A 20,417-nucleotide genomic window follows, 5' to 3' on the forward strand; every position below is an offset into this window, starting at 1 on the left:
GTATTTGGAACCACTTCACTCGTGAACCCACTATCAAACACAATACAAGTCAAGCAATTATTTCCTGTCAAATTTATTGTAGTTTGAATAAGTGTTACACGGCGTTATAATTAGGCAATAGAGGTACATTACTGTAGTGGATATAATATCAAAAAAAAATATTCAATTCATGTAGGCGTCTCGTCATTTAACTGAAATAAACAAATCTATTTTATTTACAAATTTTGTACTGAGTACTAATTCGTCGGGTCATAAAAATTACTTATCTACGGAATGACACTTAGACGAGGAATTAAGATAAAAATTGATTTAACATGTTACGTGTTTTTTTGAATTATAGGATTTATGAAAAATCATAAAACTTATTCCATTGTAAGTTTGTAGATTTTAATTGAAATTTCACGGTTAACCGTCATTGAGGAAGACTGAAAATAAGAGATGGCAGGACCAGTGACAATTTCAAGGATAGTTTTTTCAAAAATAACAAATAACTTAAAGTATAGGTAAGTCAATGCAGAAGAACGGTTTGAAATGTTTGGATATATTTATGGCATAAATGATTTGAAATTATTCAAAATCTTATGAAAATATCATTGTTGATAGAAAATAATTAAATACGTAAACATACGGATTGTCGACAAGTATCAATGGTCTGCAAAATACCAAAGACCATATTCAGAAAAAATGCGAACTATCAAAATATCTGTTCTAAAAATATTATTGGAACAATAATTTTTTTTATAAAAATATCATAATTAAAAAAAACAAAAAAAAAAAAAAACATAAAGAGTCTTTTAATAACCTTAGATGTTCTGCATTTAAAAACAACAAATTATATTGATGTGAAAATTAAAAGTATAAATACAATACTACTTAAATAGTTTATGTTTTTAGCGTTTAATAAGAATTGAAATTAATTAATAGTTAAGGTAATTTTAGGTTAATTTATATACCTATTTCATTATTTATTTTTTGAGTCTTATAATATAATTGATGAACCTAACCGATACAAAACTTTTAAACTTATAATTTACATTATATATTACATTGAGTACTTATAAATATACGTTTTATGAAATATATTATTTTAAAGTATTTAGTTAATATTTCAGGAAACAGATTTACGTAATTTTGTCTTGAGTCAGACAACAATGTGACGATAACATGGAACCCAACTATTAAAAAGCAGTTATTATATACTGAACACGGAATCGGAAGTCAATTAATAGTTAAATATGACGTAGATCATACATCTGCACAAAAATCAAATTATAGTAAGATATTTGATTTTGTTGATTATTTAACTATACAGAATAGAAACAATTAATTGTGCCTTATAATTTACCCATACCACTACGCACCCGCTGAACGGAACTAATACAAAGTTATTTAAGAGAGCACCCATATGACGACATGACGTCATGTCTCCGTCTTACATACATACATTACAGCAAATTTGGGTTTAGCAGAATCCAATTGCTTTAATAGAAGAGTAAATTTACCTATTATTAAACTAAAAAGTAAGAATATTATCTAGGCCATCACTTAAGTTTTAATTAATGTTATAATTTTAATGTGAGTTATGAGTATTTTAAAGTTGCAATATTTTACATTGTTCCAAATCACTTTAAAATCATAATATCAATAAAAGCCTATTACATGGCTTAGATAATAATTTTACCTTTAAATTTGATTATAGGTAACTGACAAAACGCATAATGTGATCCAAGTCTCATTTCATTATTAAAACTAACAACATAAAATAAATTTTGCTGAACGAAAATTTGCTATTATATGTCTGTAAGACGGAGACAACATAATAAACGGGTGTGGCGTCCTCTTAACAAAACATATTAATTGTCACTAATTAGCACTAATTGGACATAATTGGAACTAATTGACATTTATTGGATTTAATTGGTCATTTAGAGATTAAGCATGGGTTAGATTAGATTAATTTGCGTTGAGTCAGACAAGAGGGCCGGTTGGAGCAGTTGTACGGGTAAAGCATAGAGAAGCGCAACATTGTCGGGAGAAGTTGTAATGGGGAAGCGTTTGTTCGACTGTGGAGGCAATGAAGCCAAGAACCTTAAAACCAAACAAAATTGTATAGTTAAAAATGTATAAAATGTTCAATTTTTATACCTAAACTATGAAAATGTAATATGAAGTTTCCTTTAAATAGTTCATACAATCATCAAAATGATTTTTATAGAAATTTAAAGTTTAAATGAGGATGAAATTATACATTTAAACAAAGTATAAATTTTTTTAGTTATTCTGTTGAATTCAAAAATATTTTTATAAGGATTTAAAATTATATCGAAAACATTTAGATTAATTTTGAGGTATTCCATATCAAGGACGCCCGTAGAGGAGAAGTAGGAGAAATTAAATAAACAATAAAATATACTTAAAGATCAAAGTAATTTATTTTTTTGCATCATTTTTAAATTAATAATGGATTTTTTTTATATATTTCTTCGTTCCAGTAGATTTGAAATAATTTAAGACTTATGTAATATTTGTACTCTACGTAAGCGGTTACACGGAGGAAGAAATCTTATTTTAAGTGAAAAAAAACTATGGTAAACAACTTCTATCAGAAATCCATTCCAATGATTTGTTCACTTCAATAATTTTTTCAGACATTTGCCCGGGTTAAATGAATGAATGAAGAGGCTCTGGATTAATCCTGAGATCCTTAATAATGGATATTATTTTTCAATGCCTTGTAACAATATTATATTAAAGTTTATTGTAAAAATAGTCTAATCGAAAGTATGGTTTAAAAAATTTAGTTACCTATAATAAAATAATTAACACAAAAAATAAATAGTATTAAATAATAAAAATACCTATGTAGTTGAATGTAATAAGTTATACTAATGTTATATGAATACTTTTCAAAATTTCATCCCTGCAAATTTTTTAACTACTTGAAAAAAATCAAATTATCTAAGTATTTCACTATTAATACTTGAAAGAGCAAGTTCTGATAATGGAATTTTTGTTATTAAAGTAAGTTCGTGATCTGTTTTTTTTTTTTAAATTTTATTATTAATTTTACAATTGAAAATGATCGTTCCCTTCTACGATTGGACACCATCAAGACCAAATAGATACATACGAAACACTATTTTTGTATTAGAAAAAGTACTGTGTTAACTATTTTCGTCAATAATAATGTATAAAAACATTTCCCAAAACATAAACTTCGGTAAATCATCGTTATTATTATAACCCAACATTTTTAATAGCTTTGCACTAATTACCTTTCCCTCATGTGGTGAAAATTTATAGGAAACTTTTAAGTCCATAATCATTAATTTAAAATATATTGTTTAAAATATAATAACACTATGAACTACATTCAGTTGTCTAATAGTTTTGTTAAAGATACATTAAACTCATATAAAAACGGTCTATAAATCGTTATCATGAATGCCGCGGAGAGTTAAACGAAGTGATGGCAGTGATACATGCGGTTATAAAATGAACGAATGTTAAGTAATAACAGTTACAAACGTGTCTTGTGCGTTGATTGATCGATATTAATCGTTTAGATTGCTGGTCAGATGTATCAATGTTGCACTGCACCCGACGGTCGATCATGTGCAAGGGAAGTTTAAACAAAAGACGCAAAGGCTGCGTCGCGGTTTCAATCCTGAACTCATTTGATGCATATACCTACCTAGTACCTACCACTGTTTTTTTCCAATAAAAACATCGTAAGTGAACCATTTTTCGCATATTATGAAAACCGTAAAAGTATACACAGCTGTACATTACTGAATTAGAATCCAGGTTGATGGCCACCCGTTGGTTTTTTTTGGAATAGCCGACGGTTGACGCCTGTATGCGGATAATAGATGAGACGAGACGAGGAATTCATACTTGTTTTCAAAATACAAATAGCGTTTATGACCCATCATGCTCTATAGACTATAGTAGATATGTCTGAATGAAAAAACGAGGGCCTTTTTTTTTTTACCCGGAAAACGGTTGTTTAAGATTTCCTTTCCTACAACCACGTGGGTGGCAAATGTTCTATACTTGGGGTGAAAATTCCGAATACCTTAAAGTATTGTTATATCATGTAATCATGATATACTTACCTACAGTTATGTAGCATTGGCATGAGAGAGGTTTTGGGACAGGTTAAAAATGTTACATTAATACATTATTGTTACCTATTCATTGTTCATACCTATTAAAATCAATAACTATGTAAAATAATTAAATGTAGGTAATACTTTTTGTTCAAGACATTACACGGATAAATGGATAATGCAATTTGACAATGAATTATTTAAACGCCATATTATATTTGAGCTAAACTCACTAAAAAACGTAGAGAAATGTGCACGTGCATACATAGGCGCGCCGCGAACAGGATGCACGTGTACCCTTCTGGTTTTTCAAAAAAAAAAAAAAATTAAAAAAATTGAATGGTATTGAAAATATTTTATTTTACATAATTTTCTATATTATTATCTATTATAACACCTATTTTTTTTAAACAATAAATGTAAACGCCTAAATTTTTTTTTTTGTAATTTCTTCAATTGAATAATATTTCTACGTATTTAACTTAAATAATTTAAGCATTATTTAGAACCACGTATACTATGTACAATGCATCCCCCTGACAAAATTTTTGGCGGTGGCGCCTACGTGTGTGCATACATATCGACTAAAAAAATTTTAAATTTGTAGAAGGCCAATTATTTTTTTTTTTTTTGTAAAATATATGAGAATTTGAGTATATCTCGTCACTGAGTAATTCATTGTAATGTACCAGTAGAATTTGAATGTAATAATAAATCACTTCAAACGGTAAATAATTCCCGTCAGCCTATAAATATTAGGTACTAAGTATTTATAATGAAAGTATATTTTTTATATCGCTATTTAAGTAATTTATTAAACTATTAGTACCTATTACGTCTAGGTTTAATTTTTTTCAAAATCATTGTATTTTTTTTTTTTTTATTATTAATATATGATATTTATTTATTATTATACTTAAATCATAATTGTTATTATTACCTATTAATCTTAGAGTCAGTACTGTGTTACTGTTAAACGATGTGAATAAATTTACGGTATAAATAGGCAATAGCTTGAATAACAAATTAATAAATGTATTTTTTCTAAATTCTTTTTTTTATTAATTATACATTTATTAATCCATCTAAATATAATAAAATACGATAATATTATGCTTAAAAGTTTCAAATCCCCATGAAAAATATTTTTTGATTACAATTTCAATATTATAACAGTATATATTTACTATTTATGTATTATCAACAGTTAATGTAGTAAATATATACTATTTATTTTATAATAATTAAATATTAGTACTTCATGTATATTGTATAATACATGCAATATTTTTAGCAAAAATTAAATAAACCTAAGTGTAATTAAACATTAACTAAATGTTTAATAGTCATTAATAGTAAAATAAATTACTTTAATAGCAATATCTAAAAACATAGTTAAAAAATACAAAATACTGTATTATTAAACAATTATAATTTAACATATACATTGTAGTGACTTACTTAATGAGGTATAATCGACACCTTCTATACAGCAGAGTCATTACCTTCTTGATTGCTTCATTAAAAATATAAATTAAATTAAATTACTTAAAACAATTATATACCAACAATGATATAATTGCTATTTACCACTCATAATACATACATATATATACAATATTTCCACATAAAAGGCATTTTTATTGCTTGTTATCTAAAAGAATTTAATAATTTCTATACAAATTAGAAAATTTTTATTTTAATATTATTAAATTCCATAAGGTGAGGAAACTATCCATTAATAACACCTTTAATAATTTTTTTGTGACTTAGTTTTGGTTTTAATTTAGATAGTCTTAAAGCTAATTTAATTTGAGTCCTCTATTTGGATTACCGTGGAAGGTTTTGAAGATGAGCAAATTCATAAATAATGAGTGTTTAAATTTAAGTAAAAATGCACTTCATGTAAACACACAGTTATTAGAAATAGTCAGATAGATTGTAAATATTATATTAATAATTATCATAAATTAAATTGCTATAAAAAGGTTTGATGCTTTAGTTTTACCCAATATTTTCATTTCATAAACCTAAACTAATCCTAATGATTGTTTTACTAAATTAATATTTAAGTCAATTGTAAATTCTAATAATTGAAACAGTAATTATAGTGTTAAGTATCTAATAGACAGCTGATTCTATCAGATCATCATTCACCACTGCTCTATCTATTATTCTATTCAAGTATAGAAAAAATTGTATAATAACTATAAAATACATTGTATCATTGTTGATTGGTTAGGGTACAGGGGTGCTGCGGCACCTTGTTCTTTTTGTACTTTGCTCTTATACTTAAATACTTTTCTTAAAATACCTATTAATCAAAGTTAGATAGAGATATGTCATAGTTATTAACACCTTTAAACTAGAGAAAAGTTTTAACATTTTCTAAAAAATAATAAATTTATACTTTTAATAAATATTCCATATTATATAAGCAGAAATTAAGGAGAATAGGAGGGGTGTGTTAAGAGCCAATAGATCAACTTAAAATTATTCGGTGGTTTTTTGTATAAAAATATTACATTTTAGCATATTTAAAATAAACTACTATATAACTATAACAGTTTTATCTACAGAAAATGATGTAATATACAATTTTAATTTTGAATAGGTATTAAAAAAATTTACCTTACAAAAAGTTGAAAAATTTTTTTATAAAAAAGACCTATCATTATTTATTCATCTATTTATTATTATAATAAATAGTATGCTTTTATTATTTTTGTTATAATTGTACTATTATAAAAATTATTTTATTATAATTTATTGCATATTTGTAGTGACTATAATAAAAATATACAATTAATATTTTTTTAAATTTATCTTGGGTGAAATTTTAGAAATTAAAGTAATCTCATTAAATAAATTATATGTAGTCAATTATTACTATTATAGTAATATTATTTCTTAATAAAACATAGTTATAAATATAAATATAAGTACATTAACACAAAAATAATACATTTTAGTGTTCAGACAGGAATAAAAAAAAGAAACTTTTTTGTGAGGATTCTCAATTAATTATTAGCCCCTAAAAATCTTTATCAGTGTTCTAATATTTTTTTATATTCCACTCCATGTTTGCATTATATATATTGTATATTTTAATGTGTGTGAAGAGAACTGTATAATTTAATTTAATTTTAAATAGAATATAATTCAAAGAATATCAAAATATATATGATAATAATAATAATAAGTTAAAATTGTGTTTCTTATTATTATTAGTAGATATTATACAGTTTTCTAATAACTATGATATGATATGAATAATTCTATGTACATTTTTAATATTTTAAAAAAATTATTGTTAAAATTAATGTTAATCTTTTTTTTTTTTTTTACAGATAAACAGGGCAGAGATTTGCTGTTAGATGTGAATATTTATGAATTTATAGAAAGCGAAGTTTCATTACAATTTTATATGGTATTATTCATTATTATTATCAGTTATTGACATTTTTTATGTACTATTTTATCACTTAAACTTAATAGTATATCGTAACAATTATTATTTTTTTGATGACCCAAAACCTGAAAATCCCATTAATGCAGCCATATCATCATTTTGATGTTCATCATCTAATTCTTCATGTTTTCGTTTTTTTTCCTTCTTTTTTTCTTTTCTATATTCCTTTAACTTCTCTTCCTAAAAAGTAATAAACAAATAAAAATAAAAATATTTGAATTGAAAGAGTATGTTATTTTTAAAATTACTTCTTCTTTTAATTCTCGTAAACGTTGTTCTAAATCATAATCTTTTTTCTTTTCTTCCATTTTTTTTTTATTTGTTTCAAATCGTTTTTTTACTTGATCCAGTGATGATCTTTCAATTTTCATGGACATCCCCAAATTTCTTTGATGTGAAAATATGAAGTTATTTAAATATTAATAAATATAAAAATGTTTTAAAAAATCATTTAGAATACACTTATGTCTCAATATTAAGATTTATGAACAATAAAATTCATAAAAACATGTTGAATTATTTTTATCCCTCTTGAGAGATAAATAATTGAAAGTTTACAGTACAAAACTATTCTAATCAGTTATCAATAAACCAAATTCTAGTGCAGTTGCCTGTATCATTCCTAAAGCAATGATTTAAAAATTATAAATCCAAATTTAGTGGAATAAATAAATTTAAATAAAGTTTTATTTATGTTTCAAAATTGCATGTTTCTGGGTTTTGGTATTAAAATATACATTTTAAATTGTATTTTACCTATATACATATAAATGCTTGTTTTCATATTATTATAAGGATTATTTATAGTTTTTGTTTCGTTATAATTATAGTTCAATTTAAAATTTAACATGATACATAACATAAAAATATGAAGGTTTAACAACCATATGCAACCAATTGACTAATTATTAAAGTTTAGTCTACCCAATACAGCTATAGGAAAAACTGATAGAAATTTATATGATACTATATTTTAATAAAATACTATAAATTAAATTATAATATTTTTGCTTTACATAAACCTACAAAATACACACATATTATTATGTGAAATAAATAGTAGTAAAAATATAATTTTAAGTACCTATGCTAAAAAAAATTTGTTCTTTAATTTCTTATATACTAAAAATTTAATTTTAAATAATTTCAGGTGTTAGTTACACTTTACAAAAACTACAGTCTTTAGTAATCATTAATCAAAGAGTAATTTATTTTGAGAGACCACTACAATACTAAATAATATTTATCTATAGTATTTTATAATTACATGAAATGTAGACTTACGTTTTTTTCCATTTATATGATCCAAAAAATTAATGGAATCTTTAACCACACAATCGCAAACATTACAGTAATAACTGAAATATAACATAATTGATTGAGTAAAAATAAAGTAAATAAAAAAAATGATTTATTACCCTCCACTTTGAGAAGAAGGAGTGGCTTTAGTAATTACAACACTTTTTCCAAGTTTTGAGTCTAAGTCTACACGGTAATCTCGTTGCTTGAGCATTTCTCTTTTGATTGGTGATAGCTCTTTGGAACGATCATCATCGAGATCATCCATCAATCGCTTTTTGGCCAATTTTTCGTATTCGTCTCGGTCCCATTTTCGACGATGATCTTCCGGTCTCTATTAAACATTTAAATAAAAATTATTTTTTACACTACCAAACTGTCTTATATATAACTATTAGAAAAGAATGTATACTTACACTACTTGATGACATTATGAGTTTGTTTTATTGATTTATTGAAATAAGGGTAATAAAAAATGTAATAGTTAAAATCTAAAATAACGATCAAATGCCAGAAGGAATATTATGTTTTAATTGTTAATTAAATACTTGGTGTTTGAATAATTTGATAATATTTTAAAAAATATTTGGTTTTACTTTTTGTTTTACTCAGTTCCGCAGCTTATCAATAAACAATTCAACAAAAATATAGTATAAACATTGATAAGTAGAAACATGTAATATTGATAATAAACTCGTGATATCGTGCATGATAATGTAGTGGTCGGTAATACAATTTGGTAACCAATGTAATGATAAGCAGTTATAGTATAGAATATAGATGCTTCCAACTTTATTATGAGCCTTGGCGCAGTATTTAAGTTTGAACGAAAATAAGTAAATTTATTATAGCTAAAAGAATGTTACAGAATACTCATATACTTACGTTTTAAATGTTAATAATCTATACTATGTAAAAATATTGAAATATATAACTTTCATGTATCATTATTTCATGCCATTAGAGTTCGTAATTTATATAAATCAAAAAAGATTTAAATACGAAATATACCTATAATATTTTTCTGTATAATTATTAATTTTGTCAAGATGCAATAATAAAAATAGAATTTCGATTATTAAAAACATACAATGATATTTTCAAATAGGTAAAAATATGTTTTATATTTTAAACAACTCAAAATTACGCCATTAAAATATTAATTATGCGCTAGTATATGAATGCTATAATGATCAAACACAGTTTTTATAACATAATAATTTGTTGTATAGTTTTTGATAAAATATTATGATAGCTAAAAAGTAAAAAATAAAAATGTATTAAAATAACTCTACCATAAGTAATCTAACCTAATTTAACCCTTAACACCATTGCTAGTTAAAAAAAAGCATAGTGGAAATTTCCAGTTACTATATATAACTTTATCACCATGATTACGAAGGCATGTTTATCGTATTTTGGAAATCGTCCTAAAACACCTATATCTTCAAACCCTTCAAACAAATCAAGTGATTTTTCATACTCTACGTGTTTCATAATTACCACTTCTCCGAACTGAACATTTTTTTACCACTTTCTTTCATTTAAAAAACTTTTAATTTAATTTGTTAAAAACCAAAATTTGACAAAACTAGGTACATAAATTATAGATTTTAAACAGCGCCGCACAGTACTTTCTAAAGGTAAAATTATACCGTTTTTCCTTATATAAATCGATAAATGTATGTAATAGCTGGTGACTTATAGTTAAATGAAAATGTAAGATTTTTTTTTTTTTTTATTTTTATCTAGAGCGATTTTTTTGTAAAACTTGCATTGTCATAATAGCTTTTAAGTTTACCGATGGAAATAACGTTTTATTGAAAAATTGTTGAACATAGTTCTAATTGACTTTATCATCATTATTTTTTGTTTTAACGATCTAATAATGACACTTTTTTTAACATTCTGCGAACCCTTTAAGGTTTTTTTTAAGGATCTCATGTTTATTAACTTTTTTATGTGAACTAACCGTGGGGACTTCTTGAGTCCTCAACATATTTATTCAAGGTGATACGTAGTTTCTGGTAGTTGGTGTTATTGATAACGAAGGGCTGTTTTCCAGAATAACTAAAGTTAATAAATCAAATTCCCCGTTTTCATAATTTGTACGTACCAGTGTTAATACTTTTAAAATATAAGGAAATTCTAAATTCAAAACATAGTTTTGGTCTTTTAGGTACACAAAAAAGAAAAAATATTTTCCTTTATTATCAATTAACTTTATTATTTCAATTACATTTTTATGATTTTGTTAACATTTATAATAATAATAATATATAAATATAATTTAATGGTTAGGTTAAAACAAACTAATATAAATACTAATAAATATTAATATAATTTATAGTCAAATTCACATAAATTATTTTATTTTCGTAATAATCTATTTATTGTTAACTATTATACTATTTTATTAAAAATGTGCAAGAAAAACAACTATTTCATCTACATGTTTTGAATTGTATTAAAATTTGTTTAGATATAACTAAAGCTGAGATTTTAATGCAAAGGCATCTTTTTTTTGTATTCTGAAACGTTAGTCCGTATGTATAAATGTTCAAGCTATAATAAATATAATTTAAATGCATTTTTATATTGCATTTTTTTGAGTTTTTTTAGTCATTTTTCATATTTTTAAGGGCATTTTCGAGATTTTTTTAAAGCATTAAAATTCCAGCTCTAGTTAAAACTAAATAAATTTAATAATTGGATTAAAACTTAAATCAATTAAAAAAAAACAAGCTACAACGTTTTATAATCCTTTGTTTTTTATCTGATTAACTAAAACTGAAATAATTGAGTAGCAATTACTTATTGTCTGTAATAAATAAATAATATAAATTAAATTATTTTTTAATCAAATTGGAATTTTTTATCAGAAGTTTGTAATGACTAAAATAATTGGATAAACTAAATAAATATGCATATTCTTGTTTTCAATTTCGTCAAAATCGTTACATCGATAATAATCCGGTTCCTTGTAAATTTCTCATATAGCAAAAAAAAAAAATTAAAACATATCACCATTTTTTTTTTTTTAAGTATTTAATATTATAATAAATCAGTGCTTAAAAAAATATATTTTATTGTTTTGTTGTATTAAAAAAAAAATATTTGTAGTAATTTGAATGATACTTGATATGATAATTTTATATAATAATATATAAAATATATATTAAAAATCAAAAAAATGTATATAATTATTTTAGCTAAAAAGTTATAAATAACAATACCGCAATAGCTATTTATTCTATGAATGCATTTGATTGGAATTTTATAATTTTGGTAAAATAATAAAAATATCAGTATGTACTTACTTTAAAAAAAAATTCCAAGTTTATAATTTTTAATGTTGTAAATTTTAACTTTTTAAAGTTTGCATTATTCACTCTCATTATTAATAATATTAGTTTTTTGCATTTCATATCCATTTCAATCCAATTACTGCTATACAATGAGAATACGATGGAATCATTCTTTGACGAACAAAAAAATAAAAATTAAAAGAATATTTAATAAGAGCTTTTAAATCTGTGGTTTTGTAATTTGTTGAACTCAATTTATCTTCAAAATTAAATATATTCAATGTATATTGACTACATAAATTATGAAGCAAATATTTAATAAAATAGTTAAATATTTAATTAAATTTTTTATTAATTAAATATTAAATTAGTGAAATAATATAAAATTACAATTTTTGATGTATATCTTAGTTCCGTCCATTTAAAAAGAAAAATTATTTTTAATTTTATAAAAATTCTTAAGTTGTATATAAGCCTGGTCGATCAAAAAATAGATAATATTTAAAATAATAATGTATTTCAAATTACTTGATTGTGTAAATTTCCAAATAAATAACACACCATAAATATCTGAAAGGAGAATGCAGGAATTAGAGATAACATTCTTATTATTGTTTGTTCCGTAGTCTCAAATCTATCTACACTGGAAAAAATCTGAAAAAAATTGATTTAAAATAATAAAATAAAAGTTAAATTTATTAAGTATGCAAATGAAGAATTGACAATTTAAAACAATTTATCATAAAATAAAAAAATTGTTGAACCTTTAAACTTTATTGCAAATTATTGTTAATTTTTAATAATATCGTAAACCTAAACAGTTACTTTAGAGGAATATAGAATCGTTTTTAACTGATTTAACCATTGTAATCAAATCTAAGTAATGCATAATTATTTTACCGTTATTAAAATGACCCAAAGTAGGACGAGTGAAAGTGATGAAACAAAAACTTGTATCAATATTGCTTTTTCAAAAATACCTAAGAAAACTTCATATTTCCTAAAAAAAAAATAATGTTTAAACATTTGTAAAGATAAAAATTTGAATGATACTCTCAGCTTCATCTGATAATAATTAAATAAAGTTGGGCGTTCACGAATTTCTTACTTAGCCGGATAAACGTACATTTTTGAACGAATTATATTCAAGTCACAATTCGTATTACTTTTTTAGCATTAGTAAATAAATATAAGTAGTTCCTAAAATAATATTACTTAGATTATCCTTTTAACATTTTAAAGGTTAAACCATATAAGACGTATTGCATTATCTAAAATTTAGTATAATTTAAAGCAGAGATGACGAGTCTATGTCATACGTGTTGTAGAGTAATACGCGCACATTATTTCAGTGACACACCAATTTAAATATAATTCATAGTTTTTACTTCATTTTCCAAAGAAACTATAATCCCAAGAATTATTCATTAGCTGGAAAAATGCAACAACAGATTTCACAGATTTCACATTAAATACTAGTTTTTGTAATAAATATAACATATTTTTTAAATTTTTTATTTTATTTTAGTGTTTAAAATTATGTGCTTATATTAATATGTAATAGTAATTTTAAATACTTTAAAATTGAAATATATCAGTAAATAAAATCCTGTTTATAAATTTAATTAGTTATTATATGAGCAAAATAAAATTTAAAAAGTTTCATTTGACACGCAGTTACCAAAAGGTTCGCTATCCCTGGTGTAAAGTATACATAAGGACTGTAAAATAATTTATGTAATTATCTTCACTAGATTGTAAAATTTCGTTTCCACATTTGAATTTTAAGATTTTTATGTAAAAATTTCTTTTACACTTGAATGGATTTTTGAGAATATTTCAAGTGATTTTACGGTATAGATTTAATTTTTTTTTTTTTTAAAACATTAAAGGACTGGAATTTAATGTATACTTGTATGGACTAGGAAAGGAAATATGATGAGAGAAGATTTCAACATACTTTAAATAGTTAGTGAGAAAAAATTGTGATTTTATAGTTTAATATCAATTGACATGGTATTGAAATGATGAGCTTGAAAGTTTATAAGAAAAAAATTTATTTTGGCAAATGTTGTATTAATTATTTAAACAAAATTTTTTATACAATTATATTAAAATTCAATATATTCAAAAATGATATAATATTTTACGGTAATTTATTAAAATAAACTCTTACTTCAAAATATCTTGGTGATACATTATTATTCTTTTTAATTCATCATATATTAAATTGTGTTTGGTATATATCTTTTTATTTATATCCACAGAGTAATCTACAAGTAAACAAAACAATTGTTAAGTGAGTAGAATAAGAAATGTTTTCAATTGATTAACAATACACAAATTTCATATAATACTTAAATATCGGAAATTTAATCTTAATTTATGTCTTAAATAGAAAATAATAAAACATCACAGAAATCCGTATAATAAAAACAATTTTATGAAATGTGAACAATTAAAATTTTTACCGAAATTTACAAACAATTAGATAGGTATTTTTGATTATCCATTAATGATTCACCTTAATAACAAAGTATAAAAACTTTTTTTTTGAATCAGAGCAATAATTCCAGATAAGTTTCAAATATTATCAATTGTTATATATTTATTAAGAGATATTATTTTGTGATATTTTTCTGGAGTATTTTGAAGTGTATTTTCATCAAAATGTCGTACTTACCAATCGGGGAATAAGTATCGCCAATCGATATATATTCGACTGATTCAAATGCAGAGTTAATCATGTTCAACTGGCCGCAAATACCAAAGCACAATGTAATCAGAAGAAAATCGAATATGGTGAATAACAATACTATAAAAAACGTGAGCAACCCTTCGGTAAAGCAAAATATATAATAATGTTCATTGTACGTTTTATCAGACACAATTATATAGAAGTTTAAGATATTTTGTCGGTAATAGCTAACCGAACCGTCACGATTGTTAACTTGTGTTACATTTTTACGGAATGCCAGTACGATGCCCGAGAAAGTGACTAGACCGATGAAATTTGTAATGGCTAGTAATGTCGAAAACCTTATCGAACGTTTTCGCCAATCATCTAGTATATGTCTCTTGTTGAAGCCGAACGGTGTAAAACCGTATCACGTGATCGACAGGCAATTCCATATTTCGTTCGAATGGTTGATAATAATCCACACTTTGTAACATAAGAGCACCATGTTTTCGGCTTTCCAGAGGTCTTCCATACCTAAAGACACATTGGCCGTCCAATAGTACAAAAAACTAACAGTAGAAATTATCGAACATGCATAAAAACACATCAGAATAAATTTCAAAATAATATTATAGACATTTCGACCTATAAATTGTTTGGCTCCGGGATCCATCATTTGATATAAGCCAGTAAATTTGGCCAATTTAATATTGAAAATATAGTTTCTCTCGTCCTGATCGTCCATGATAATAGTTTTAATTATTATTATTATGTAAATCGACAAGTAGGTAATAACATAAATTTATAAATATTTTTCTGTCGTCTTTAGGCTTTAATCAAATATTTAGGTCCGCATCACTTTTAAGTTTTAAGTAAATTCACTTAATTACTTACAGTTTATATGGTTTCCTAAACACACCTTTAAAGTAAACTATGTCGCTTCTGTTACACAGTGGTACATAGTTAATTACTGTATCTATAAACATTGCACACAATGTTATTAAACAGTAATTTTACTTAATTTACAATAAAATTACTTAAAACACTTACTTGTCAATTGTCATTGAATGTCTTCGAATATCTATTAGATTAATAACAACAAAACTAAAAATTAGATTTTATTTTATTTTTATTTTAACATCAAATACGATCACAAAGTCAATGCATATTATAATGTTGTAATTATTGCTGTTCAGTTGAGTTGTTAGCAGCACAAATTAAATTGTTTAATGCCACATGCGTGATTAACTTTTATAGGCAGTTCACAATTTTTTTAACTTTTGAATAAAATTTGTGCGTGAGATTAAAAGTTTTAAAATAATAATTGCCAATCAATTAAAAATCCATAGTCAAATTCGTAAGAATTTACATTTTTTTGTATAACATTCTTCGTTTAAAAAAATAAATATATATTGCAGTGCAACTGAAACTTTTTTAATTATAGGCAAAATAGATAGTTATGTTGCAGTTGATAAATTATGGATTAGATCTACTTTAAACTTTGGTCGTAGTTTCAAAACTCGTCGATTTTAACTACAGGTTAAGTACCTACATAAATAATTACTTGAAGTTGATGCGTATTGTATGGCGTGTAGTGGCGTCATACCTATAGTTAAAAAGGTGGAAGGGTAATCAAGACCTTGAATTATTCGTTCAATAGCTATATGGGTTACGTGTTGCATTGTATGTTACTGACTTATATACTTATTGCCACCTATTGATATATCATATGTTGCTTCTTATACGTAAGTAGGTCAGTGCTATAATATGTTAATTGTGAAGAATGGAGAGCGGAGTCAATTGCGAACTTAAAGTTTTTTAGCACACGTTGTTGTTTATAATAATGACCGATGCGTATTTGACGGGAGTATGCAATACGAACAGAAATAATAGAGCCCCGCGACGATCAGTATAGTAAGCACATAATTTTACAACTGATTTTCTCACACATTTCTTTTCCAACTTATTCAGTCCTAAGACTGCATGTCAGTGAATATTTTAAAAATGTATTTTTTGGTATTCTGTATGTTAAGAGATAAGTACGATTGCAGACTATTAAGGGAGCAATCATTTGATTTGTTATTTGTTTATATTTATTTTAGTTACCTTGGAAGGGGTTACGCATTTGTTCCAAGTAATTCAATTGGTCAATTACATTATTTGAATACTTTATTAATACATTTTTCATTATTTTAGATAATAGTTATTTCTATTTATTTTTATTAAATTAAATTTAAGTTCAGTTTCTGATTGAATATTTAAAATTACATTAATTACTTAGTACATATGTGGATGAGGGTTGTTTAATTGATTATTAAAATGTCTATGAAAAACTTCAGATCCACTCGATGGTCTGGGTAGGTCATCTAGTTTTTTTTTGCCAACAGGGATGAGTTGAAATTTAATTTAGGTAATATTTATGTTGCAAAAACACAATCAAAGAATTATAATTCATTGGTCGGAGCAAAAGCTATACAATTTGAAAATATTTATATTTCTTTAGGTGACAAATACGGCAAACCAAAAAATCTTTAATTAATTTACATTTCTTCGAATTATTATTTATATACTCCCTAATAATGTACTACTACTTTATATTCAACCAAATTGAGATTGAACTAAATGAACAATTACTTCAATTTTTTTTTTCGAAATTATACAACTATAAATTTTGACAGTAATAAAATTTATTTTTGTTTATCATTGATAAATTGTAAATTATTAAAACGTTTTTTGTATCTCCTAAATTATCAGGTTTTAGTACGTGGGAGGTTTTTTTGTGTCAACAACGATAATATTTTACTTTAGTTGGTACTGATACACAAAGAAAGCGATAAAACGAGACTACTTCGGCAAGCGAATACATTTTTTGCCCATTTAAAAATTTCATTGTATGTTTTTTTAATAATCAAAATTCTATTTTAATTATTGTATGCAGTTTGACACAATTTGAGCTATATTAACTAACTTTGATGGCACCCTGGGTGGTCGCTCAATTCACCCACAGAAGACCACATGTTCTGTAGAACACATCTACAAAAGACCTTCTCAGTATACTATATTACTATGTTATCAAAATCATTGTATATACTGATATTAATGAAGTGTACACTACTATATTATACAAATAGTAATAATATATTATTTTACATACATATTTACTGACTTGTAGAAACATAAAATGTTGCTCGGCGTATAATGTATGCAAAATAGGTACATTATTAAAGTGTTCTATGCTGTCGATAATTACATAAATTTTACTATTTTATCTTATCATAATAATTCTACTCGCCAAGAAAATGTGGTTACTAATTGACATAAGTCAAGACAGTCTAATCATGCTACAAACACCCAAATTCGCACTCCTCATCGTATTTGTATGCACGAAGTAATAACCACATTCTCTCGACGAATGAAGTATAGATACGAGTACAAATGTAAAATACATAAATACAAGAATATCAGAAGCTAACGAACAATCGATAAGAAAACGAGGATTGAATCTATGATAAATTTAAATTAAAAAAAATTGTAACTCGTATTTAAATGTGTATATTTAAAAAAAAAATTAAAAAAAACATATTAATTAGGTAACTATGAAACTTGCACTACTAAAAAGAATAGGTATACAATATTTAAGACACGTATAGTGTACTACGTCATTGAGTTGGGAACTGTCATTAAATAAAAATTCAGTGATAAATCATTGTATATGTTGAAATTGATTATGAGAAGAGGCTATCTGTCAGTCTATACTTCTAGGTATATTTTTATAAATTTATATTGTTGTTAGTAATTTTTCTCTTTTAGTAATACCAAACGTGTATTTGTAGCCACTGTAACATGGACGACTTATAACGCGCCCAATACCGTTACAGATTATCTAATAATAATTAATTTTGTAATTAATTTTTGCAAATACATAGCACATCACTTCCATGAATATGCAATTATTCAAATATAACATAATTTTGATGATATAATATAAATTCTTATAACACTTTTTCCGTGACAATATCTTAAGATAAAAAAATTAGGTAATTAAATCAGTTAAATTGAATTAGTTAAGTCAACGTTAAGAATGTTAAGTTATAGTCACATGAAAAATAATAATTAAATGTTTTGTTAAAAATGCATATTTCTTATTACTGCATAATAGAGGTATTGGTGATTACTCGTTTGTATCTACTAAATTGTTTAAATTATTAAATAAAAGAAAATAATATTTAATCTTTTATTTATATTTAAAATAATTTTAAATATTGAGTAATTAACCAAAAAATTATTAATTTATCACTTTTAATTACTATAGAAAACAGTACAATTGCAACTTTTCAAATTAACTGAAAAACCTATGTTATCACAATAAATTATTTTTATTTATAAAATTAATTTACTATTCAAAATGAAAATGAGATAGATATAATTACATACTTAATAAAATTATAATCAATAAAATAGATACTGTTTATCCTAATTCTTAGTCAAAAATACCTGTATAACTGATCGAGTGGATGACCAAGATTATTTTTTTAAGCTATTTATCTATTGATAAAAATACAAATCACATATTTTATTATTAGTTGTGATAACATTTTCAAGCATTAGCTAGAGCAGAGGTTCCCAACCCGTGGTACGCGTACCACTAGTGGTACGCGGAAGGCTCGTAGGTGGTACGCGAAGAAATTTTTTTATTACTATTTGCATTCAATATTATTTAGTTTAGTTTATTTGATATTAGCTAATTTTATAAAATTATTATTTTATCAAAATAAATTTAATGTCGATAACATGGGGTTTGTAATTGTAGCAATTTAGAATTTTAGATAATCTATTCTTATCGATAAAGCGCATTCTTATAGTTTTAAGTGTTTTAACGTTTGTGTTATTTATATTATATTTTATATAATATGATATATTGATGACCTTGTAAAAAATAAACAACAACAAATATCACATTAATTTTATTTATTTAATTTTATTATTATTTATATTTATTATTTTTTTTTATTAATTTGAAAATTGTAATTTAAAATTTAAATATTTAGATTTAACTAAAAATTATGATTTTTTTACTTTCATAAATATCAAATAATAAAAATGTAAAGAATTGAATGAATAATAAAAATATACGCTAAAAAAATTTGACTCCTAATTTAGTTTTAAAATTGAGGTGGTACGCGTATTGATTATAAAAGTGTCTGGTGGTACTCGATGATAAAAAGGTTGGGAACCCCTGAGCTAGAGAATTGTTATAATAATATAATTCATATGACTTGTTTTCAATTTAGACATATTTTATGGTTTTATTGAGTTAGACTGCAATTCTCAACTTGTAGACAAATGTTAGTACAGGTATCGTTATGTCAATAACAATACATTGTGATTGTCATTTATTTACAGTGATAACATTATTGATTGACGATCGATGTGTAATTTTATACTAAGTTTATTAAATTTAGAAACATAAAATGCTATATGATACTAAACTTTTTACTTGTTACATTTATCTTTTATACCTGCAAGATTCAGGGGTCGGTAATTAA

General features: G+C 24.4%; 2 protein-coding genes across 2 annotated transcripts; both read right to left on the reverse strand.

The window, feature by feature from the left end:
• Positions 1–7,418: 7,418 nt before the first annotated feature.
• LOC112601813 (zinc finger matrin-type protein 2) lies at positions 7,419–9,397 on the reverse strand. The gene is made up of 5 exons (XM_025349603.1): positions 9,300–9,397; positions 9,003–9,217; positions 8,871–8,942; positions 7,833–7,980; positions 7,419–7,764 (listed from the first exon to the last, which is right to left on the reverse strand). Exons 1-5 carry the CDS (start codon positions 9,312–9,314, stop codon positions 7,627–7,629), a joined length of 588 nt encoding a protein of 195 aa, XP_025205388.1. The 5' UTR covers positions 9,315–9,397; the 3' UTR covers positions 7,419–7,626.
• A 2,241-nt stretch (positions 9,398–11,638) lies between these two features.
• On the reverse strand, positions 11,639–14,400 carry LOC112601608 (odorant receptor 46a-like). Its single transcript, XM_025349315.1, has 5 exons — positions 14,368–14,400; positions 13,092–13,191; positions 12,720–12,845; positions 12,204–12,362; positions 11,639–11,704 (listed from the first exon to the last, which is right to left on the reverse strand). The coding sequence occupies exons 1-5, from the start codon at positions 14,388–14,390 to the stop codon at positions 11,639–11,641; spliced, it is 474 nt and encodes a 157-aa protein (XP_025205100.1). The 5' UTR covers positions 14,391–14,400.
• Between the last annotated feature and the right edge of the window lie 6,017 nt (positions 14,401–20,417).

The sequence above is a fragment of the Melanaphis sacchari genome, unplaced genomic scaffold (genome assembly GCF_002803265.2).
Source record: "Melanaphis sacchari strain LSU unplaced genomic scaffold, SCAv2.0 Contig7_pilon_pilon, whole genome shotgun sequence".
Lineage (NCBI taxonomy): Eukaryota > Metazoa > Arthropoda > Insecta > Hemiptera > Aphididae > Melanaphis > Melanaphis sacchari.